The sequence below is a fragment of the Rhinichthys klamathensis genome, unplaced genomic scaffold (genome assembly GCF_029890125.1).
Source record: "Rhinichthys klamathensis goyatoka isolate OS25496 unplaced genomic scaffold, OSU_Roscu_1.1 h1tg000109l_1, whole genome shotgun sequence".
Lineage (NCBI taxonomy): Eukaryota > Metazoa > Chordata > Actinopteri > Cypriniformes > Leuciscidae > Rhinichthys > Rhinichthys klamathensis.
In genome coordinates, this window is record NW_026606647.1 from 4386516 (window position 1) to 4410896 (window position 24381).

Below are 24381 nucleotides of genomic sequence, written 5' to 3' on the forward strand. Positions count from 1 at the left end.
GCTCTGGTCTCTTTAGGGATATGATGGTACACAGTTTTTTGTGCAGCATCTCTGTTCTGTTCATCATAATTTAATAACATATTAGAATGATTTCTGAAGGATCATGTGACACTGAAGACTGGAGTAATGATGCTGAAAATTCAGCCAGGAATAAATTACATTGTAAAAAATATAAAAAAAAAGAAAAAAGTTAATTTTAAATTGTAATAATAGTTCACAATATTACTGGTTTATTGTTTTTTAATCACATTAATGCAGCCTTGTTGAACATAGGAGACATAAATCTTACCGACCCTAAACTCTTGAACAGTAGTGTGTATGTGTAAACTTTTTCTTAGTTTGAAATGTCTGTTTATTTGCAAATGAAGTACCAAAAAAGCATGTATGGATCAGTGATAACAACTGGATAGAAGATGTAGCGTGACTGCCATCTGGAGGCCACATGTATTAATGATGTACCTCTTGTAGGCGGAGTGATCATTTTTGACACTGCACTTCATGTTCTTAAGTTCATCCAGCACCGCAAACATGTTAATGAACTTCCCCAGCGTGAGCAGATAGGCTTCAGACACAAAGTCCTTCCTCCGCTCAGCGTGACAAAGACGTCGCACTTCCCCACAGAAGCGATCTATCGCTGTCCTCTGAGAGTGAAGTAAAATGAGAGCGAAGCATTAGTGTATCTTACAACATCCTGTACTCAAATTCAGAAAATAGCATTAAGCTTTACCTGAAAGTACATGAAGTTCATTAGTTTGGTGACTTCAGGCTCGAGCACCTCCACTGTCTTCTCATAGATCTCCACTCTGTTAGGCTGTTCATTACACTTTACCTGAGAAAGGGACAGATGGAGAGGGTCAAATCAACAGACTACCAAGTCTGTGTTGGTGGTTTTTTGAGAGGCTTTGGGCATTACTAATTACCTGAGGGATAGCTCTTGAACAGCTTCTCCATGTATACAGCATCACAGCATACTCCTGTCCTTCCTCCAACATCTCATTCTGCAACACAGCATAATCTCATTACGAAATTAAAATACACTCGAGTAACTGAATGCAGTTAGATACATTTTTCCTTCCTCCCTCCCCTCAAAAAATTAAGTTTTAGGATACTGAAACAAGTCATCCAATAAATGAAGAAAAAAATAGACTAATCTAGAATCTTAATTATCAAGTTTTACTCCAATAAAATGAATAATACATTTTCAATTAAACTGAAATTGTGATGAAAATAATTGAATTTATAAATAATGATAAGATTTTCTATTAAATACCACTACTACTAATATTAATAATGCAAAATAAATAAATAAATAAATTCTGGACTAGTGATCTCAGAATTTTGAAGACCAATGTGTACATGCTTCAAAAACAGATTCTACAAATAAACCTTTATCTCATGTTGAATATATTCCCAAAGAACAGATTAACCCACTTAATCTTAAGAATTTAACAACTTAGGAAATCTCTGCTAGGAGTAACAAAACAACCATTCACTCTCTGTGAGTGTGTGTGTGTGTGTGTGTGTGTGTGTGTGTGTGTGTGTGTGTGTGTGTGTGTGTGTGTGGCACCAAACTACTTCCACACACACACCTCAATTCCTCACTGATGCCAAACAGCCTCTCACTAATAGAGCACACAGCAGTTCACATTCAAAACAAAAACCATTCAGAGCGGCCTACTTCGCTTGGCCAGGCTTCTCAAATGAGCACGGTGAGCGCGGACAATGAGATACTCAAATGGGACCTCTTGAATCATTTCAAGCCCCTGACAAGACTCCTTTAGCAGGGCTTCCAGAGAGCTGGCTTGATAGACTGGTTCAGACAGCCGAGGTTAGCTTTACAGAGCTGTGATGGAGTCGAGGTTTAATAAATCAAAGAAGTGCAACTCGTGAAGGTGGACTCGAACAAGCCAAGCTGTTTGTGTGAAAATGCTGAGAGGATCTTACCATGTTGGAGTGGACGGTGGCCTGCTCGATGTAACGGGCGATGCCTGTCACGAAGGCATTGCGGTCCTCAAAGTTGGTGTTGAAGTTGGGCTGAGGGTGGCAAAAAGCAACGGTCTGGTTATGCAAGCACCGTTTTGTACATGTGTAGGTCATTTGGGTTTATATATTCTAAAATATACTGAAGATCTAGATCAAGTGTGTCGCACATGTCCTGAAAAGTGAAGCCAAAGCATTTCGATCAAAGCAACAACCGTTTCTGGGATATTTTGGCTTCATTTTTCTACAGTAGAAGGAAGTGTAGACGAGTCGTCCATCTTTTTTGCAGTCTAGATGAAGGGCTGCTCTGGGGTCAGTTGTTACCTGGTAAATGAGGGACGAGGGCAGAGGCTCGATGCAGGGCTGCTGATCTGGGAGCGGCAGGTCCTCCAGCAGGTCCACATTGGACAGAGCATCTTCCAGAGTCACTGTGGACGCCATCACTCTAGAATGAAACATGAAACACATATGAGACAAGAACACTTGCTACATTAAGGTTAGCATACTACTAGTGCTATTAAAAATTATTTTATGCATGTAGAAGACAATATTTGTCAAAATGTGCGGTATACAACAGATCATTTGACAGGAATACTGAATGCCTATCTCAGAATGTAACACGCTTGACTTGACCTTCCACTTCAAAAGCGATGAATCAACAATATCAACTGCATGACTCAGTTTTTCTTGACATTCTAAAGCTGAGATGACAACTGGACACCACTTGGTTGGAACTTGGAAGCACTTATTGTTGTAAGAAAAAGTCTATACTAAATATACTATCATTAAAAAGATGAGTCAGTGAGTCAGAAATGTATTTTATTCAGCAAGGATGCATTACATTGATCAAAACTGACATTGTAGGCTATATTTTTACAAAAAAGATTTCCATTTCAAATACATGCTATTCATTTCAACTTTCTATTCATTTCAACTTTCTGAGCATATTAGAATGATTAGAAGGATCATGTGACACAGAAGACTGGAGTAATGATGCTAAAAATTCAGCTCTACCATGACAAGAATGAAAAATCTTGCTTAAAATATATTAAAATAGGAAACGGTTATTTTAAATTGTAATTCACAATATTACTGTTTTTAATGCATTTGTGATCAAATAAATGTTTTATATATAAATAATAATAAATATTAGTGAGTATAATAGACTTTTCAAAAACATTTTAACAGTAGTGTACACTCATTGTTACTATATGCAACATTTTACTACTACTAATAATATTCACATTAATAAGATTAGTAAATTCGTCAAGACTATGAAATAACAAAACTAATATTTTAATTCCACATTGTTCTGCTCCAGAAGGCTGTACAAAACACTCCTGTCACTCTATATGGTTTTGATATCACAGATAGTAAGCATTAACATAAATAATGGAAATGTTTGGAAACCATGGCAACAGTTCAAGCAAGAGTTTTAATAGTTGACAGGAAAATATAAGACCACAAAACATTAAAAAAAAAACTTTGTTTTCGTTGCAACTAGGCAACTTTTTCACACCTCACAGCGTCGACTGTTGAGAATGAAAGTGCCCTCCTACTTCCTCTCTTCCCCTAATGGGGCAAAACCTCATGTTCGAGTCCTTATCCGGCACAGTGCAATAAATCTCTCCTGTAAAGGGAAATTCATGCTGCTGACATTGATTTAATTGCTAGAAACTTCCAACTCTCACTGAAAAAGCTGGTCCAGAACCTGTACACTAAACAAACATCTGATTGGCTGTGATTGCAATCATTGCATGTCATGTTTTGCAGCACATTTAACATGGACATACAAATTGCTTGTTGCTTAACTTAACAGTTGCTGACAAGACAATTAGTCTAAAGGACATCAAAAGAGGAAACACAAAGCAGGCCTGAGGAAATGGAGAAGGACTACTGTGGTCTTGTAGAGGTAAACAACTGTTAACCTTAGATAAATACTGCAGACATCCTTAGTGTGCTCAGCTGTGTCTCCGGACATCACTAGCAAGCACACATCTAGACTTATTTAGGAAGGCACTTGTGTATCCGATCATGAAGCACTTCCAGAGAGTTAAAAGAGAGGAACTTAGAGAAAAAAAGCAGAAGGAGTAGGAGATATGTGATGAGGAAGAGAGTAGAAGCGAGTGGGACCCTGCAGTGAGTGTCTCTAGAGAAACAGTGATGTTCTCAGACACACACTGCTGTGATCGACACTGACAGCTGCATCTGCAAACTGTGCCGAGTGCTTTTTGACTGAACAAATGTACTCTAAAATGTTAATCACACTGCATTAAAGCTGGATAGTGTCATTTGTTTTGATGTTAAAATACTGTAGAGTCTTCTAGCATTGTGTGATGTGCATAGCATAGACACAACAATAAGTAAGTACTCTAGACTGACTTCCTGAAGAATGTAAACAGGACAGGACTACTTCTTTGGGCAGAAGGGCTGGCATTTTGGTAATCGGTTTGGATATTATTGCAATTCAGTTAAGTCGCTAGTGGTGAAATTTGAAAAGTTTGGAAAATAAACGGGAGCTGAGATTGAACACAGATGTTAGACTGAATATCAACTATGAAATCTAATGATGCAGAGCCGCACGATTAATCGTTAAAAGATCGCAATCTTGATCCAAACACCCACGCAATCTTATTCCTAAATGACAATGATTCCACAATATCTATTACGCCTGTTTCACATCTCAAGTGTCGGCGGAGCGTGAACACCGCGTATTTTGTTGCTGCCCATGTTAATGAATGAGTGTCAGAAACACGTGCTGCTCACGCTCCGCTGACGCTTGCGATGTGAAACTATTTAAGTCAATAAGAAACAGTTCTTAGCTTGTTTTGGATGTGAAGTCTACATAAACAAGATGGCATGCAGAAGTGCCATATGTACCTTTAAAGTACTAATATGCACCCTTTATGGGGTAAATAAGGTCCAAAAGAGTGTATGTGTATGTATGTGTGTATATATATATATATATATATATAAAATTGTCAAATCATGCAGTCATGGTTTACTTTACACATATAATACTCAACAATCTGATCTTTGACAATGAACTGAGATCAGCACCAAACAAGTGACGTAACTCACAACTGACATCACACAATTACTGCGCCCTTTTCATGAGCCGAGTTTGTGTTTAGGAATATACAGTTATTGTAGCTGGTATTATTTCCTGAGGCATTACAGCATGTCACACCCACTTCTGGCAGCTCCATTATTTAAACACTACATGATGAATATTATAAACTAGCAGCTAATCCAGGCAGGACGCAACCAAACTACTGTCCTGTAAATATTCAAAAAAAGGTCTATTTGTTTCTTTATTATTTTTTTGGAAGCTTAGCATAGCTAAGTTATGCAGGTCAGTATCTTTCGTCAAAAAGGAAGTGGGTAAGAGACTGTGGACAACAAGACATGACAGCTCAGTTCTGTGGGTTATATCTGTCAAACACAGTTCCTGATGAAGTCTAGCACTTTTCACTGTAGGTGCACTTGCTTTAAATATAATGCAGACCTGAATGGTCACAATTAAGTTCCTAAATGCAATATTAATCATTAACCATTTTTTGAATCGCTGTGAGGTAAAAAGGGAAGTTGTCTTGAGTGAGCTGAACATCGTTCCTCTTTAATGCTGCAGTAGTTCCCTGAACTTCTTTTTTAGATGACATCTTAGAAAAAAATGCTGACATGCAATCAGAAATCTTGTCTTTTCTTTTTACTCACTGGCAATTAAACCAGATCATTAAGCCACAGCGGCCCGTCACAGAGAACGTTTCGGTCCATCAGACCACTGCAGTTAAAAGCAGTGCAATGTTGTTTAGAGAGACCACAATCATTCCACAGGCTTTACAAGCCTTGTCATGTCCCTGAAGTTCTACTACACCCCTGAATATTCATCTATGGGCCAGGTCATAATCAAGCTAAGTCATATAAATGGGGATGGCAGCAGAGAAAATTAGAAAACATGGTAAAATATTTGGTCTATAATTCTCTATCTAGTCTTTTGGATGACCAGATTTTAGATTACAAATTATAATAAGTCTTAGTAAGATGATATTTAAAAGCTTAGTTTTATGATGAAAGCTCTATAAGTTTTTGTGTGGGGGGCAAAACACAATGCAATGGGCTGACAATGACGACAGAGAAACCCAATGGTCCTTGAAGTCAGAAAAGTATTAAAAATGTTAGAAAAATGTTGACTGGTGTATTTTCACTGGAAAACTCCACAATAAATGCCGCAAATATTGAGAAAAGGCGGCGCAAAATCAGTCATTTTAGGCGGCAAAAATCAGTCTTTAGGAGCTGGTTCCTTAAAGGGGTGGTTGATTATGATTACGCTCAAAGTTCAAAGCAAAGGGAGATATTTTCTTTTAAACAAATTGCTTTTTAAGGACTACAACAAACGACTGGTAAGGGACTACTTAGTGAAATCACTAACCCTAAAATGTATATAAACCCCACCCCCGGGAACGCGATTTATAGATTATCAGGAAAGAATATGCTAATCAATGACTTGAAGATAGTTAAAGGTACAATATGTAGGATTTTTGCAGTAAAATTTCCAAAAACCACTAGGCCAATGTTATATATTTATATGTTATATACAAAAAAATGTATATGATATTTTTGCTATATTGCCAGCCCACCCCTGTGTGCAGACAGAACAACTTTACACATTTTTCTATTCCTGCCCACAGGCTCGACAGAGGGGTGGCGCCAAAATCCAAAGTGCATTATGGTTGTTGAAGTTTCTGGCAAAAGGGAACGCCAGAGCCCTTTTTCTGATTTCTTTTGCTGAGGTGCTGTGGTTTTTTGCTTTGATGTCAGTCAGACAGGAGGGAGCTTCTTGGTCAGAATAAGCTATAAAGTAAAACAGACTTTATGCTGATTGTCAATAAACAAGACTGGAGGAGACTGCTAAGCCCCTTCAAGAAGAACTACATTGGACGTTGAACTTGAACGTCACTTGACGTTGGACTGTCTCCAGTCCTACAGCCAGGGTGGAGATAAGACACTGATTCTAAGCATGTAGCCTACATGAAACACAATCTGAAATGCAAGAAAAAACATTTAAGCTACTCTCTAAAGTCACACACACCTATGAAAACGTCAGAATATCTAAAAAATATCAAAACCACAATAAACTGTCCAGACCAAACATTCCTGGAAACGGACACTGCCATCTTCAGTGTGACATCCCAATATACCCCAAGTCTGGCCATCTGCCATGAGCTTTTACTCCTGGACATCCACCAAGTCAGTATTAAACAAAGTACAGCGGCTCTCTAGCACAATGAGTCTGAGAAGATTTCCATCTGTGTTGATATCTGACCATGCATGCCAAAACTTAACTCCAGCAGCACGCAGTATGACAAAAAAAGGCCTTTTTTGCAACACATGCTGTGCAGATTCAACACCTGCTGCACATGATGTCTTCCTCTCTGAAATTTTCACATCTTCACACACACATTTTCCTTTCGTGGCAGCGGAGGTTGTGGCACCGGCACACGAACAAAAACTTCACAACATGCAGCACACATTGGTGTGCGCTATCACTGAAAATACACACAACTTTGACACATACTGCTTTTATATCACACTTAGTTTGCACACTAGAGAAATGCACACACTAACTTTGAATGTCATATGATGATAAACATCACATCTTGCTTTATTACACAAAAAGCATTTGCATGTATCAAAGTAAACTTGTGATTACCTGCCACCAACTGTGTTTGGCTGGATCTGTTAAGCCTAAAGATGCCTTTTCCACTATCTCCGACATTCTGACGTATGATTGTCCTACAGAACTTTCAAACTGGTCGTGATGCAGCCCTTCACTTATTCACCACGGTAAAATTAATGAATAATGAATATACATTCACACAAATTTTCTGAAAGAAAAATCATAGGTTTTCTAGGGCTAATCAACAATCATTTTCAGGGCACAATTACTCATAACCACCCATTTTACAGTAACCGTGTTTAAAGATTAACAATTTAGTGCAAAAATATTGGTAATTCTTACCTCACACTCATAGTTTTGATTAGAATACATCACATCCGGTCGAGTGGTTGAACACAGCCGCAAAAGTTTGAATATTTCACTCAAAGCTCAAAACGGACCAAGATTTTCACATACACATATGGTCAATACTCAGCACAGATCTCTCCATTGGAAATTAATGACATCCGAACTGTTGTTTGTCAAAGATGGTGGCTTAATCTGTTCTAAACAATCTGCTGAATCATAATACCAACTGGAACGAATAACTTCCTAAAGCTGATCATTATCAGCATCTGGTTGAATGAACTGGTCTGAACTTTCAACAGTCCTGCTGACCTCCAGCCAAAAAAGACATTTTCCCCTTCCTTTTCTGTCTTTAAGTCATTTTCAATCCAGAAAATAACTGGATTAAAGATAAGGAGAGGGGGACTGACACCACATAATTGGTTTATATTCACAGACAAGCCTAGTTCTAGACTTAAGGGATTTCCAAAGAGAACCACCCCTGACAGAGCGGTTTAATCCATCTCTAGTCTTAATCTACATCCAGGAAACAAACTGACAATGTTTAGGAGACAAACTAAAAGTTTACAGTGCTGTGATTCAACTGAAGTTGAACTGCTCTGATTGTATTTCGCTTAGCCAGCATGAAAACCAATACAAATCTCTCATTGACTTCTGCTTCTGTAAACCTTAATCTTAGAATGTCAAGAACAACTATAAACATATAATGAATTTATTAAACATGAAGAACAGTAAAAAAAAAAAAAAAAACATTTCTTGAATTTATTATCAGGGGCATTTTTCCTTACTTTTCACCACCAACTCTATATTCTTTTCACGTCAAGTCTTAAAGACAGATGGCAAACCAATATTTTAAATATCTCCAAGCTCTGGTTAATTAATTTAGGATCCTGATGCTTGCAGACCATGCCAGAATGAACTATAGGCATAGCATACAGATAGATAGATAGATAGATAGATAGATAGATAGATAGATAGATAGATAGATAGATAGATAGATAGATAGATAGATAGATAGATAGATAGATAGATAGATAGATATGCTCTTATCAGTGACAGGCAAGCATGGAAAAATATCAAGCAATCAAAAAAAACTAAAAATTTACATTACTTGCTGTTCCATAACTTAACAAACAGAAACACTGGTAGGCTACTCAGTTTCAGTAAAATTGTACAGAAAGCTGTTCACCCAAACTACGAGATAAACTATAACGCACTCATTATAAACAACGAAGCGTGCAGTGCAGACAACGTTTATTTTAATCGTTCTTGTTAGACGCGTCGACTATAGCCGTTCGCGTTTCCATACGCTCAGTCGCGTGAACAAACAGGCCCACTTCATCCACGACGTGAAACTTCAAACAACTCAAAGGAATTCAACCCGACAATACCTTTTCATTCTGCCTTGCCCATAATGAAACATAAACATATATTTGAACAAAAGTACGCGAGCGCTGACTATTTGACTAACTAATTAACTAGCTACAGAGAAAGCGTTTGAAAAAAAGACAACACCCAGAATGAAAGTAAGGCAAAGCTCTGCTCTACCCACCCTTACGTGAGATTTCCAGGACAAACTATCCGCTTCGATTATTCATTCATGCATTTTCCGTAGTGATTTCCAGTTCTGAGGTGGCTTAGAGGATGAGGTGACCTTGTAAAAGCGTTTTCGGCGGTTAATCTGCGGTGTTTTGGAGTGGTTGAGGGAGTTTGCGGAGGAATCCTGCTCTCGGTGAGTGTTGTCGCAGGCGCAGCTCTGGCTGGAAGTTCCTGTTGCGCTCTACAGGGAGATTCAACAGGAAACTCCAGCGCCGCAGTTCTGCACATTGCCGGCAGGGGTTCAGGAATATAATTGTCCGTGAGCACAGAAGTAGGCGTTTGAAAATGTGAAATGTTGGTTTATCATGTGAACTCAAAATGTGAAATGTAAATATTTAAAATAAACATTTAACTATTAAAAGTTAAGATACACAAAATCTTATATGTAATTCCATACACTCCCGTGCTATTCTACTGGGTTTTCCACACATCATATTTACCATATGATTTCTTTACCACATCATATTTATTTTCCTGTATTGTGTACTTAATGCCAATTAAGTTTTTCTTGTTGTTAGAGTGACGAGAGTTACCTTAAGTTAAGTGTGAGATGCGTATTCACTACAGTTCAGAAGTTTGGGGTCACACATTTTTTTAATGTTACAGAAAAGTCTCAAGGCTGCATTAATTTGATCAAAAATAGTGACATACTAATATTGTGAAATATTATTACAATTCAAAATAACTGTTTTCTGTTCTAATATATTATTTTATAATGTATTCCTGTGATGCCAAAGCTATTTTTGCAGCCATTACTCCAGTCCTAAGTGTCACATGATCTTTTAGAAAACATTTTAATATGCTGATGTTGCTCAAGATACATTCCATATTATCAATGTTGAAAACAGTTGTGCTAACATTTTACTTTACTTTACTTGCTGAACAAACATTTTTCTTCAAAAACAAACCCAAAACTTTTGAATGGCAGTGCATATGAAAATGATGCAACATTCTGTATCTCAAAATCAGGGCAATTATTTTAATATATGCAATCCATTCAGCACAATGAAAAACAGCTTTAAGCAACCACAAAACATACAAATATAGGCTCGAACTGCATACAAATGTAGTCTACAATTTTCATTGTTAGCTCATATTATGTACAGTACTTAATTATTTTCTATTCACTGTTGCATGTAATATACATAATTAGATCACCTGTAAATTAAATTGCTTTTGGCATGTGCACTTAACATATCCATTGCATGTAGAGGACAATTAAGTTTACATCTGACATATTGAGCCTTAACACTGGCCAACAACGCTGAAAAAAACAAAGTCAGACTGGCCACAAAACATTACATTACGTATCTTGATGCAGAAAATGTGCTGTAGACAGTAGACAATTTAACACAAGTTTCTCTGGTGACAGACACAAAGTGCTACTTCAGTACCAATGAAGTGCTATTGTGAATTTGTCTGTCTCATGTGCTATGATGTCAGATATCCTGGTACAGACAAACAAGAACAGTACAGCAGCCGTCATGCAGCAGTACAATAAATAATCTGTGCTCTGGATTGAAGCCATGTTCAATCTGTTAACACTGTTCAAATCCCGCCATTAGTGACAGCGCCAAGGACTCCACTGTAAAATAAAATAAAACATATATGGTGAGTAAAACTAAATATTTCCAGGTCATAATTAGAAGCAGTGGAGAACTTACAATGAGGAAATGAGCCTCTGCACACAGCCTTGTTTAAAATGGTCACAAGAAACATGTGACAGTTTTTAAAATCTGACTCCATTTTGTCAATCGACTCGATTCTGAGGAAGAAAAGAAACATAAAGAATGGTAAAAGCCATGTAAAAATAGCTAAAGAGAAGTAAAACCCCATCCTCTTCAAGCTGATGTGAAAGCTGTAAGATGAGGACATGTGGCAAGATGGAAAAATCTGAAAAGATCCCATACATGATGTAAAAGTTTTGAACTTACTTCCAGGCCCCAAAACCAGCCTGCCATCTGTCTGAGAAGATGAGAACCAAATTCAGCACTTTCATGATGGCCTCCTTGACAAAACTGACCTGCAAAGACACAGTAACCACAACTGATGGATCAGAAACAACACAAATATCTATTACAGTTTAAAAGTAAAAACTAGGCCAACCACAATGAGGAAGACAGCTTACTGAATTAATAAAAAAAACTGCAAATGTGGCATGTAAGAATGAGCCAAAATCTAAAACATGTACTATTTGTTTCCTAACAGACATGGTTTGGCCTGTTTAATTTCAGCTTACTTTCTCTCTGAGCAGACATCGGTCATGAATGGTGGACAAGTATCTGTAGTGGATTTTAATGAGCTGGTCCAGGTCCTTTGCCTCCTGCACTTGGTGTTGAAATTCTAGACCTGTACTATGTAGGATCTGTGAATGAATGCATGGTAAATGTCCACATGATGATTAAAAAAAAAAAGAAGGTTAAAATCAAATTTCTCTGCATTTCAACAACAACAAAAAATTGTCTGAACTCTACTGCAAATAAATAAAGTCCATTTTCCATATGTCAAACTCACCCTAGTCATAATGTAGTTGTGCAGGCTGTTGACAAAGTGCATGAGTTTGACCCTCAGGAGAAACATCCTGTGAATCTGCTGGTTTATGGGCTCTTTGGCTGTGCTTTCCTCAGATTGGCCTCCTTCTTGCCTCTTAGCGGCTACTGTCAAATCTGTGGGAAGACTGTATTTTAAGATTCCATAATAGCAAGTGAACTGAAACCATCCTGATTTGAGAGTACAGTGAATAAAGATAGTTCTTATGTCACAGGAAAAAAAAAAGACCTGTGATCGCAGACCAAAAATAAGTTACAATGGAACGATCAAGTTAAAGGGATGGTTCACCCAAAAATGAAAATTGTCATTATTTACTCACCCTCAAGTTGTTCCAAACCTGTAAAAATGTCTTTCATCTGCTGAACACAAAAGAAGATATACTGAAGAATGTTGATAACCAAACAGTTGACGGCACCCATTGACTTCCATAGTATGAAAAAAAAAATGGAAGTCAATCGGGTACATCAACTGTTTGGTTATCAACATTCTTCAAAATATCTTTGTTTGTGTTCAGCAAAAGAAAGAAAATCAAACAGGTAAATGATGACAGAATTTTCATTTTTGGGTGAACTTTCCCTTTAATGATTTACATTTACATTTATTCATTTAGCAGACGCTTTTATCCAAAGCGACTTACAAATGAGAACAATAGAAGCAGTTAAACTAACAGTAGGACAACAATACGTAAGTGCTATAACCCCTCTCAGTTTAATTTTAGTGCAGTTTTTTTTTTTTTTTTTTTTTTTTATAGAATAGAAGAGAAAGTGTTAATTCTACTGAATCAAGTGCTGCCGAAAAAGCTCTGGTTGAGCTGAGTCTACTGACTCAGAAGCTCTGGTTGAGTTAGGCAGATCATTCCACCAACAGGAAACAGCCATGGTAAAGGTCAGAGAAAGAGATTTTGTTTATGAAGATTTAAATATGAAGTTAATGACAGATATGAACTACATAGATATTTTATTGGCTTGCGCATTTAATAGTGTATCTTTACTTTTTACTTTGACTTTTTATACTTTATTGTCAGACGAGTCTGAAATTTTTCTTGCATAACAGTGTCTATGTTTACAACATCTAACATACACTCTACATCGACATACACATACACTTAAACATCACATATTATACATTCAAACATTACAACACTTATACATCTAACACCTTCACAGTACTCTTGATTTCTGATTAAATGTTTAATCGTTTTTCGTTTTTGTAATAATATCCACTAGCTTTATTATTAGCGTTTTTGTAATAATATCCACTAGCTTTACTTCCCTCTCATTTGATTACAAACAGAAGTAAAAAAAAAAAAAAAATCAGAAATGCAATCATAACTCACCACTGAATCGTAATGTGTCCAGACTATACTTGGCCCATTTGATCTGAAGCAGCAGTAGGAAGACCTGATTGTAGATTCTCTGACACTCTGAACTAATAACAATATCTACAGGCCATGGAACCTGGTGAGAGAAATTATACACAAAAATGCACAATTTATAAAAATAGATACATTTACATTTCAAAACAGATCAATTATTTTAATGTATTATAAATGTGTTAATATAATCATCAAAGCAAAAAAAGCTAAATGAATAGTTGAAATTCAATTCATTGTAACCTTATAACTCAGAGTAAGGCCATCAAGGTTATTCACTGGCTGTTTTTTTCTTGCAGGATCGATAGTTTCAAGAAATATGGACAACCTAGAATCATGAGAAAGATGTGAGAGAAACATTAGTGAACCACAGGATACTGAGTGGTGACAGGTAGGGTTGAATGGTAAACCACAGGATCTCTAGAGCGGTCCATCTGCAGTACCGGCTGCTGTCCTCTGGGTGGCGCTGTCCAACAGCCTCTTGCAGCTGCACATTGAGGAATGCCAGCTGCTGCCAGCTCTCCTTCTCCAGAACTTTGTCAAAGATGGCAGTGTAGAAATCATACATAGTATCCCCAGCCTCCAACAGGAAGTAGTTTCTCATGGCCTGCAAGTACCCTAGAAGCCTGAGATTAAAAAAGAGAGGCTTAAGCATAAATGCTCTAGAAAACTATATTGTGAGGTTTGTGCACTAAGGATTCTCCAGCAGGATCTTACCTGTAGTCTTTCTTCAGGGTTGTCATGAGGTTCCCACAGCATTCGATGTATCTCCTCTCAATATGTGGATACAGACAGGAACGGAGCGTAAGCTCAAACGTCTGACATGTCACAGACTCGGAGGAGCGGTCCAAAATCACACTGCCGCCAGAGAATTTCTCGAGGAAGTCATTCTGCTCTAAATAAAGCCTGCAAAAGATACCACACATAACCTTTTCACCTTTGTGTGCTCTTCAGTGAAGTCAAATCATTTATTCTGTATTCTGCGGTTACCTTGCAAAATTAATGGCCAGCAGGGGGTCATGGATGTCATCCAGCTCCAGATGACGTGCTACAATGGACTGCATCTTGATAAGGCTCTTTTTAGTGGCCTGTTGCTCGGTAACCATGTTCGTAGGTGATTCTTCTCCATACCGAAGACGTGTCTGCACTGACTCCAAGAAAAGCGTGTACAGACTCTTTCTTTCGGCATCTGCAGAGACACAAGTGTCAGAAATATTAAGACAATCTTGTTTATCATCAAACTTTCTATATGCTATAAGAAACATTAAGGGTGCGTTATCGGCCGATCATAGCTTTATATAGTTTGATCGGTGGTCTCTATAAAGGCCGATCAGAAGAGCTGATCAGATGACCCAAAACTCGGGAGACAATTTTTTAGAAATATTATAAAAATGAAGTAAGACAAACAAATGTAAAAATATAGATATATAAAAAAGAAAAAATTATTCCTTCAAGGTTGTTACCATTAACAAAAACGACACTTATAAAAATGTGAAAATGCAACAAAATGAAAAAAATGCTGAAAATGTATTAACCCTCTGGGCTTCTTCGTCCGAAATTGACCGAAAACGTTTACATTTTGAATTGTTTAATTTTTTTTGCTTCATCGGATGGGGGTGAAACTTGGTGACTTTTGTTGTATTACCTATATGAACACACACAAAAATCAAGGAGACGATTCTGATATGTTAAAGGGTCGTAAAAAAAATAGTCACACTTAGCTTCCTCCCCGGTCAAAAACGGGCGACATAGGAAATGAATGGGAAATATGAAAAAATAGGAATGGGAAATATGAAAAAATAGGAAAACTCAGAGAAACTTTTGGTGGTACAAGCTACAGATCAGCCACTGTGCAGAAAAAAAGTGTACAGCAATGAAGGGGTGACACTCTAAAACATCAAGAGTGCAAATAAGACCCCCCCCCCCCAACACACACACACGCACACAAACACACACACACAGATATACTGGCAAGACTGCAACAGCAAATTAGTAGAATATCCAAGATAAAATCAATAAATGAAGAAAAAAAATCTCACTCAAATGCACACACACACAGAGAGAGAGATAAAGAGAGAGAGATATAGAGAGAGAGATTAACTGGTAAGACTGCAAGAGCAAATTTTGAGAATATGCAAAAATAAATAAATAAAAAATACCAATTTATTGCTAAATGTCTGTATAAAGTGTTTTGAATTATCACTAACCATCCCTTATTTTGTTTAATTATTTGAATGATCAAATACTGAGTAACAAAAATGTTTGCATTGTGTTCCCTTTCTAACCAAATGCTATAGTTTGATTTTAATCATAATGCAAAACCTGATACTTATCTAAAAAAATTTGTTAAAAAATAAAGTAGTCTTTTAGATTATCTAAATGTATATCTAAATTTAAAAAAAAAACGAATAAGATAGAGAAATCATGTCTAAAACAACAAAAGGAATCAAAAAGCCTTTCTAAGTATTTATATAGGAAGCTATAGGCAGCCTACAGGCTGGTACAGGACATTGCACACATTTAACTATTTTTTAAAGCCACCAGATGGCGCTCTTCTACTTGAACATTTTTTTTTTTAGGCTGGCACTCTATTTTGATGTGAAATGTTGCATTTATTGAATTTTTTTTTAAATAAATATAAAATAAATATATATATATTAATTCTAATGGAAAAAATAGCTCATAAAAATTATATAATTAATGCAAAGTATCATAAAAAATTATACAAATTCTAAATAATAATCAGAAAATATTATAGAACAAAACAATATTTGATTGGTTATCCTAGGAAAAAGTAAAGTTACATTTTAAGGCTTCGTCTGTTTTTGACCGGGAGGAAGCTAAGTGTAACCCATTTATGAAGAAGCCCAGAGGGTTAACTATACAGAACTACAGAGAAAATTACTTCTGACTATCAGTATATGAACCATCATGTGACGTATTCATGTCATGGGTATAACTGACAACAGACTTCAGTAATAAACTAGCATGCAGCAAGGTAGTAGCAGAAATTACAGAAATTAAACGTATAATATAAAACAACTATATTAAAATTAAAATAGTTGCATTTTGTAATTTCAGTAGATTCAAGAACTATTTTTTTCTTCAGGATTCAATCATGAATTTTATGTAACTTCCGCTTGTTTGTGATTATGACAATATAAAAAAAAAAAAAAAAAAAAGTCATTTTCTCAGCAATTCTTACTCAAAGAGCTTGATAATAATGAGTATTAATTTTAGATATGTCCTCTATATAAGATTTTATAAATGTCCATGTTTTTCACAGGTCTAGAAATCTTACGCTCATATTTCAAATTTTGTCTTGGAAAAAGACTCTTGGAACCCATGTTTCTTAAAAAAAATGGAAACAAATGAAAATAAATAATATAATATGTGATGGGACTTTTTTTAATTAATCATAATTAACATTTATTTTTCTTGCAGGATTAACAATTATATGCTTTTGAAACCTGAAATGTCCCCAAACAGTCAGTGTGTGGGCGTTAGTGAATCATCTCCAAATATAACAAAAGGGAAAATGAAACTAGACATATCTAAATTTATAAACTCATGACTTTGAGTAACAAAGCTTCTACCTAGTAACAGAAGGGTTTGCTGAATAAGATCATATTGGAGAAAAAATATGTCCTGAATTATGTCACTTTTGCCATGCTCGTATTCTATAAAAACGTTTCTTTTTGCTGGTAGGATTCTCTCTGAAATTGGTCTGAAATCCTCCGGCCGTGATTGAAACATATTCAAAGCCATTGTCTAGAGTCTGTCAAGTTAATGCTGAGCAGCAGGTTAGTGGAACACTAGAGATCTTATTTCCCAAGTGATGATAGTGTTCATAGGGGTCAAAACGTTGACCGACTCAGCCGACGTCGATTAGGAGACGCGCTAGAGGATAAATATGATTGAACGTCGATCAGGAGACGACCCAGGTAAACCTAACTACAAATAAAAATACAAAAAAAAAAAAAAATCTACAAATGTCAGATACTTTTCATCTTGATTTTTAAAAGCTTGTTTTGTCTTACTTTAAATCGTTTTACACCATCTTACAGCCTCCCTGAAAGTGTGCCGAGACCCCCGTCTCCTGGTTAAGAACCATTGATTTAATTGATGCAAACACCCTCAAACAGAAGTCTTGAATATATTTCTAAAAGTCTGTGCCATAAACACAAACCGGTGACTAGTTGTTCTCAGACGCAACCTATGGCTGATGCAGGATCTACGTAGATGCAGTCCACTTATGAATCACAAGTGTTCTTAGATAACAAGATACTGCTAAATGTAGCAGCACTGGCACATTTATAGCACATGACATTGTCAGTAAATGCTGCAGTGTTGTGTTGTTATATTTGACTAATTTCTTTTATTATACGGGATGGGCACTGAAACATAATGAAATGAAATAAAAAATAGCCATTTTCCAGAAATACATAAACTAAATTGAAACTGAAAACCGAAATACAAAACTTATTCTCTCTGACACTGACCTCTGGAGGAGCCATCTGGCTGTTCGGTCTCCTTGCAGTCCAGGTTTTTCAGCAGCTGCATGGATTTGCCAGCCATGATGATCTGCTTGAGTACAGGCTTGAGGAAGGACACCATGGTGTGCTGTCTGCTGCTGGACGCCTGCTCCCCACCAGAGCTTCCACTGGCAGCGTCGCTGAGCCTCTCCTCGTTCTCCACCGTCTCAGAGACGCTATACAGCGTGTAAGTGGCATACCAGAAGTCCCTGTGGTTTACTGGTACATCCTTGTTCCTAGTAAACATGCCCATATATTTGTTTTTTTGGCAGGCAGCTTTGTAAATAAGCAGGATAATGTGAAGTCATCCGGTGGTTAGTGCAAAATAAACCCCAAAAGAGTGATCAGCACCGAGACACGTCACTGAGGGGACTTATATCACCCTGGTCTGAATGGATTTATTTTGCAATAATGACCGACTGACTGTACGTAATTCCTTACATAGAGTACATTTCAAAAGTTTGAGGTCAGTAAGATTTTTTAAATAAGTCTCTGATGGTCACCAAGGCTGCATTTCCAAAATGCTAATTATAAGCGACACACATACAGCACTTGCAGAGTAGCACTTACTGTGAATCGAAACTGAAAATGAACACAGTGCTGTGCTTTACTCTGAAAAATACAGTGCGACGCGTCAATCTATGCATGTTTAATATATTTATAGAATTACATCACAACTGTTGCAATTTGATGGTTGCACTCAGCCATTTCACATTCTCACAACCATGCATTGTCAAAATTGATTAAAAAAAAAGTTACCCGGCAACTGGCGAGTCATGCTCTTCAGGTCGGGAAATATGGAAATCCGTATGAATACAGAAAAATCACATCCCTGAATATTGTGAAATTTAACACAATATTTACAACTATTACAATTTAAAACAACTGTTATATTTTAAATATTTACTGTAAATATTATACTGTAAATATTTTAAAATATTGTAAAACTATTCCTGTGATTGCAAATCTGAATTTTAGCAGCCATAACTCCATTCTTCAGTGTTACATGATTCTTCAGAAAGATTAAAAGATTCAAGAAAATTTTTAAACAGTTGTGCTGCGTAATATTTTTTCTGGAAACTATGATATATATATTTTTTTAGGATTTTTTGATGAATAGAAAGTAGAAAAAACAGCATTTATTTGAAAGAGAAATCTTTTGTAACAATGTAAAAGTCTTTCCTGTCACCTTTGATTCATTTAATGCGTCTTTGCTGAATAAAAGTATTAATGTCTTTCACCAATTTGCCCCCGAACTTTTGAACGTTAGTGTACATACACATTTATGTTTTTTTTGTACCTCTGAATTATAAACTCTTTGGCGGGGTCAAATAAGTGACCGTGAACGATCCATTCATCTACAATCTCAAGGTACGGCCGGACCGTTTCTACCCAGAGAGAGAAAAGGAGTGCCACCTGATAGGAAGGGGGAAAAAAATATTTTGTGATCTTAAACTTTTTATGATATGAGCGCTACATCTACGGTACTGTTTGAAACAAAAACAAAAAACAGGCACACTTACAGACTGCTCAGAGGCCTCGCCTGCGCTGTCATATTCTATGATGGCCTTGTAGAGGGTGTTGAGTAAGTGTGATGCTCGTAATACGTTGGGCGTTCCTGGTGGCACTTCAGCCACTCCTGTGCAGAAAACCCTGTGCAGCATCGTGATCTGAGCCAGATGAGGACTTAACCGTTCCAGCACAGATGATAGAGTCACTGTCTCATCTATGAAGAATCATAATAGAATTAATACTATAGTTATACAAAAACAACTGAATACATTTACAGACACAGAAAAAACAACCTTTGGCAATAATGTCTTTTTCGATATTATTGAGCTCTTCTTTAAAGCTGGTGAAGTATTTGTACAGGGCCCAAACGAATGCTTGGTAGGTCCGGAAGGGAGGCTCGGAGCTCTTCTTGGAGGACGAAGAGGATGACGTGGAGTTAAGACCTGGAGGACAGGGCTCTACGCTGTGGCCGGTCACTTCATCAATAAACTTTTGCAGACGGGAAACAGCCTGCCCATAGGCCGCTATGTGCTCCAGTACAGAGTGAAGACAGTTCTGTACACAAATAGGAATATATAAACGCACCTTGAACCATCAATCCTATGGTTCTATCTTACACAATTACAAAAAAAAAAAGTTATCTTTATTTTAAGTGTTACAGTGTAATTATTACTATAGTAACTACATGTAATGTGTAACAAGGACACTGCAAAATAAAGTCTTACCATTTTCTTTTCTGACTTACAAAAATCAAAATAACACTTATTGAAATGATGTATGTTGGCACCCTCTAAAAACGAGATGGAGATTTATCCCAATCAATAAATACATGTAATTAATTCAAATCTGACTGGCACGTTCCCTACTATACGAGCATGGTAAACTTCCAAAAAATGGTAAACTTCCAACAAACCCCAAAAACTTAGGCCTGACAGGGAAATGATGAAAAACTGTCTCCACTCACATTAGTTAGATGAGTGACCACCACATCATTCCTCACAGTCACCTTGCCATCACTGTGCTGGAAAATGAAAAGTTTTTTTACACCAGAGAAGAGCCTGAGGAGAAGCAGAAAAGAACACATGATTTTTCCTGTGAAAAAAAAACCTTGATATGAGCAATCAGTCATCTTTGTGAAACATTCTTATCTGGGTAAGTAAACATTCAAGTGTCAGCAACCAGTGCAAACTCCATTCCAGAACTGCTCATTCCCTGCAGGTTTAAACTTGCATCCTTATACCTATCCACATATGCAATTTCCACATAAGATTATGTACTTTCCTTTGGTAAGAACATGTCTGTCTAGTTTTTCAGTGTAATCATGGCAATCTTAGATATGTCATACCAAAGAGTTTCCCGAATCACTTGTGTTTCTGTAACAAAAGACTTTTCCTCAGGAAGATAGAGAGGCCCAGTGTTATACAGGTGTTGATCCCTGGAGAAAAAGAGAGTGTGAGTGCAAAATAAAAAAATAAAAAACATTATGCAAAATTACCACATGAAATCTTTACTCAATTTAAAGATTGAACAGCATTTGCTTGAAAACTCTTATTAAATCAATTCATTGAGTCCAAATTAATGGGCTCGTGATTCTAAAAGCGAATAAGATATCACAAAAATGCCTAACCAGACGTTATAAAGGTTGGAGTGCAGGTGGAGGCTGTGTGGAAACCGGGGAGAGTTGGGAACCCAATATGAAGTGACAATATGCTGCTCCAACCAAGCCCTGGAGTCCGGCTCCCCCACTACAAAAACAAGACAGTAGGAACTAGGAGTCCTGATAACAACCTTCATGAAATGAACTAATGGCTACTGTGAGAAAACGTGCTAATACTGTCCCTTACCAGTCCAGGTGACTTGGACAGTCTTATCATTCTGCTCGTGGTCCTCCTGTGGCGTTCTGTCTACCTGTATACCAGAATCCTCTCTGCTCAGGGGCTGCTGGCTATCTTCTTCTTCACTCTCTTCCTCAGACCAGTCCTGCCAAAAGATCAAATTATCTGTTGTGCTCTATTACTGCTAACATACCATTAGTCAGTATAGTATACAATAGCACTGAGGCGTCAAGCCATCTGTCGCCTTGTCCCAAACTTGGTGGGAGCACTTCAGAATCTGTCCTGAAGAATTATTGTGTCTGTACACATACCAATTTCAACAAATCAGTTCCCGGCCTGATGTGATGCTAATGAAGAGCATAGGATGGCATTATGCAAATTTGTAGATGCAAACTTTTCTCTTTGCAGACCTTTTACATTCACAAAGAGCTATATGACACACCACATGAAAAGTAGTATCCGAAAAAGCATAATAGAGCACTTTAAAACGTTGCATTTAATATGCAAGTGAATATTGTTGTTAATTACTATGTATTGTTATATTAGAGCATATAAATAAATTCTGAAATATAATGTATTTATTTAGTGCCTTGGTTATTTTAAGTAGAATTTCACAGTATTTTACTTTAAATAAAAAGGACAGTTTTTCATTACAAAAAGATTTTAAATCTACTATTTCAAAATCTTTTGAATCTTTCTTTTTACAGCAAATACATAAATATTAATAAGCTGAAGAATTTTGACTAATCATTTATAAGCACTTTTGTATTTGCAAAGCTTTCTATTAAAGTATTTTATTATTTTCTAAAAGTTCTGAAGAGACAAAGGAAAAGGACAGTTTGTTCATAACTGATGATCTAAATCTCTTCAAAATCCTTTAAATCTTTCTTTTTAGAAAATTTATAAATATCAATAAGCTGAAAAATATTGGCAGATCATTTATAAGCCATATTGCCAAGCCTATTAGTACATGATACTAGACAAGAACTTATCTAATAATCTAACAGAGTTCACTCACTGGAGTGTCTGGAAAGGGCCCAGTATCAATTTCTTCTCCTTCCATGAGGTACTTTGGCCAATCAAACTTGTCTTCTTTCTCTGTAGATATAACATATTAATTTGTAGCGATTTTAGGCATAGTGTTGTCCAACAGTATGCATGTATTTACACAAAAGAGCATAAAAATCAAACCTGTTTCTTTCAGTCTGGGTCTTTCACAGTAGTTTGTGTTGGATGGAGAGTCAGACAGATGGAGTAATAAAGCCAGCATACTGTAATGGGCATCAGTCTGAAAACAGTAATAGAGATATTCAGCATATGTAGTGTTCCAAGTATTCTCTGGATGATGTCAGTGTTATCCCACCTTGGTTCCCTCGGTATTAGGAAGAGAAGAACTGAGAAATTCTTCAGTTAGCCGTATCCAGCTCTCTGCTTTGCTTAAGTCAGAGTGAACCATGAGTTTCTCATGAATCCTGGGAGAAAAAAAACCTCAATAACTAATTTTAATAATCAAAATATCAGCATAACAAAAAATCAAAGCTTCAGACTCCCTACCCATTAATGGATCGCTGCACATTATGTCTGTTGACATCAAGAAAATGGTGAAACCTATCAAGGGACAAAACACGATGAGACCTTCTGATTGATTTTATGCGCAAAAATGAAATGTTAAGTGCAAAAGGAAAACAATTTTTTCGTTTTTATTCAGTTATTTAGTTTTTTTATTAGTGTTTACTTTGCACAAATACATGCAAGCCATTACAGTAATAAAATGGAAGAATAAATGCGCCAAGTACTTGAAATTGGACCAAGTAAACTTCAGAGCCATTTGAAAGTTTTGATCTTCCTCATCCTGAATGGCAGTATAATGTGAGATGAGTCTCCGGGTCTCCAACTCCAGCTCCTTCTCAAACCTGCTCCAGTGAGCCATTATGATGATTCAAGGATCAACTGAAACACAAGATACATTAAAAAAAAATAGACCAGAGTCAGACAGACAGAGACACACACAGACAGACAGACAGACAGATATCTATCTATCTATCTATCTATCTATCTATCTATCTATCTATCTATCTATCTATCTATCTATCTGTCTGTCTGTCTGTCTGTCTGTCTGTCTGTCTGTCTGTCTGTCAGATAGATAGATAGATAGATAGATAGATAGATAGATAGATAGATAGATAGATAGATAGATAGATAGATAGATAGATAGATAGATAGATAGATAGATAGATAGATAGATAGATAGATAGATAGATAGATAGATAAAGACGAGCACAAACCTGCTTTTTTGGTTATGATGCTGACAGGGGCGAGCCGTTATCAACAGCTGCGGCTAGCAAAACAAGAAACCCATGACAAGGGTGCTACCTAAGTGTCACAGGTAAAGTGCCTTCTATCTCCCGAATATAGTCCGATAGCGAAAGTCGAACCGAGGGCTGACTTTAAATCTATTTATCTCATTATCATATATGTATTATGATTTGTGATTTCCCCTGTTGCCGCCTCCATGACTTCAGACGCTTCTTCTGTGGTGCCGTGTGAACAGTAACGCTGAGGGGAGCTTTATTGCCACCTATCAACCAGGACAGAACATGACGAGACACAACAAATCAACAGCCAGACAAAAACATCAAAAGTCCAGAAAAAAATCCATTCAGTATACAACAAATATTTTATATTTTATACCTTTCCATCATAAAGTATTTTATTATTTTGTAAAGGACTAACTTTAAGTAAAGGACAGTTTGTTCATAATTGATGCGTCACAGATTGTGCATTTACTACAAATAGTTTGAACAAAAAAGGTCTCGAATTGTATCATCAGATAGCGAGTTCACTGCATCTAAACTGTAACAGTTAACTTACCTTTCCGACCGCTAGCCAAAACAATGGTTCTGTATGTTACCTTTTACATAATCTACGATTGTTCTCAATCATGTGAAAATATGGCACATTTATATAGTATAG

The 24381-nt window shown here is 36.7% G+C and overlaps 2 protein-coding genes across 3 annotated transcripts in view; both read right to left on the reverse strand.

Moving 5' to 3' along the window:
• cyfip1 (cytoplasmic FMR1 interacting protein 1) overlaps nt 1-9784 on the reverse strand; it is a 38597-nt gene extending 28813 nt beyond the window's left edge. The window contains exons 1-6 of one of the 2 annotated variants that reach the window (XM_056253969.1): nt 9564-9784; nt 2305-2425; nt 1945-2034; nt 921-998; nt 728-829; nt 460-641 (exon numbers count right to left, since the gene is read on the reverse strand). In XM_056253969.1, the coding sequence (XP_056109944.1) occupies nt 460-641; nt 728-829; nt 921-998; nt 1945-2034; nt 2305-2421 (569 nt within the window). In that variant the 5' untranslated portion in view covers nt 2422-2425; nt 9564-9784. Of the gene's footprint in view, nt 1-459; nt 642-727; nt 830-920; nt 999-1944; nt 2035-2304; nt 2426-9557 lie in introns of both variants that reach the window. The other variant, XM_056253968.1, reaches the window with a different exon arrangement.
• A 1324-nt stretch (nt 9785-11108) lies between these two features.
• Nucleotides 11109-23355, reverse strand: tubgcp5 (tubulin, gamma complex associated protein 5). The gene is made up of 23 exons (XM_056253971.1): nt 23205-23355; nt 22963-23016; nt 22772-22880; nt 22600-22696; nt 22427-22506; nt 21418-21553; nt 21201-21318; nt 20919-21008; nt 20538-20631; nt 19867-20128; nt 19585-19787; nt 19362-19477; nt 18029-18297; nt 14517-14715; nt 14244-14432; nt 13970-14152; nt 13770-13854; nt 13491-13611; nt 12119-12270; nt 11844-11969; nt 11539-11627; nt 11269-11369; nt 11109-11189 (listed from the first exon to the last, which is right to left on the reverse strand). Exons 1-23 carry the CDS (start codon nt 23336-23338, stop codon nt 11143-11145), a joined length of 3054 nt encoding a protein of 1017 aa, XP_056109946.1. The 5' UTR covers nt 23339-23355; the 3' UTR covers nt 11109-11142.
• Between the last annotated feature and the right edge of the window lie 1026 nt (nt 23356-24381).

Coding starts and splice junctions, on each gene's coding strand:
- tubgcp5 (XM_056253971.1), bottom strand. CDS start 23,338: ATGGCTCACTGGAGCAGGTTTGAGAAGGAGCTGGAGTTGGAGACCCGG. Junction 14,716..18,028: donor GCCAGATGGCTCCTCCAGAG/GTCAGTGTCAGA, acceptor GTGTCTCTGCAG/ATGCCGAAAGAAAGAGTCTG. Junction 14,433..14,516: donor CTGGCCATTAATTTTGCAAG/GTAACCGCAGAA, acceptor TATCTTTTGCAG/GCTTTATTTAGAGCAGAATG.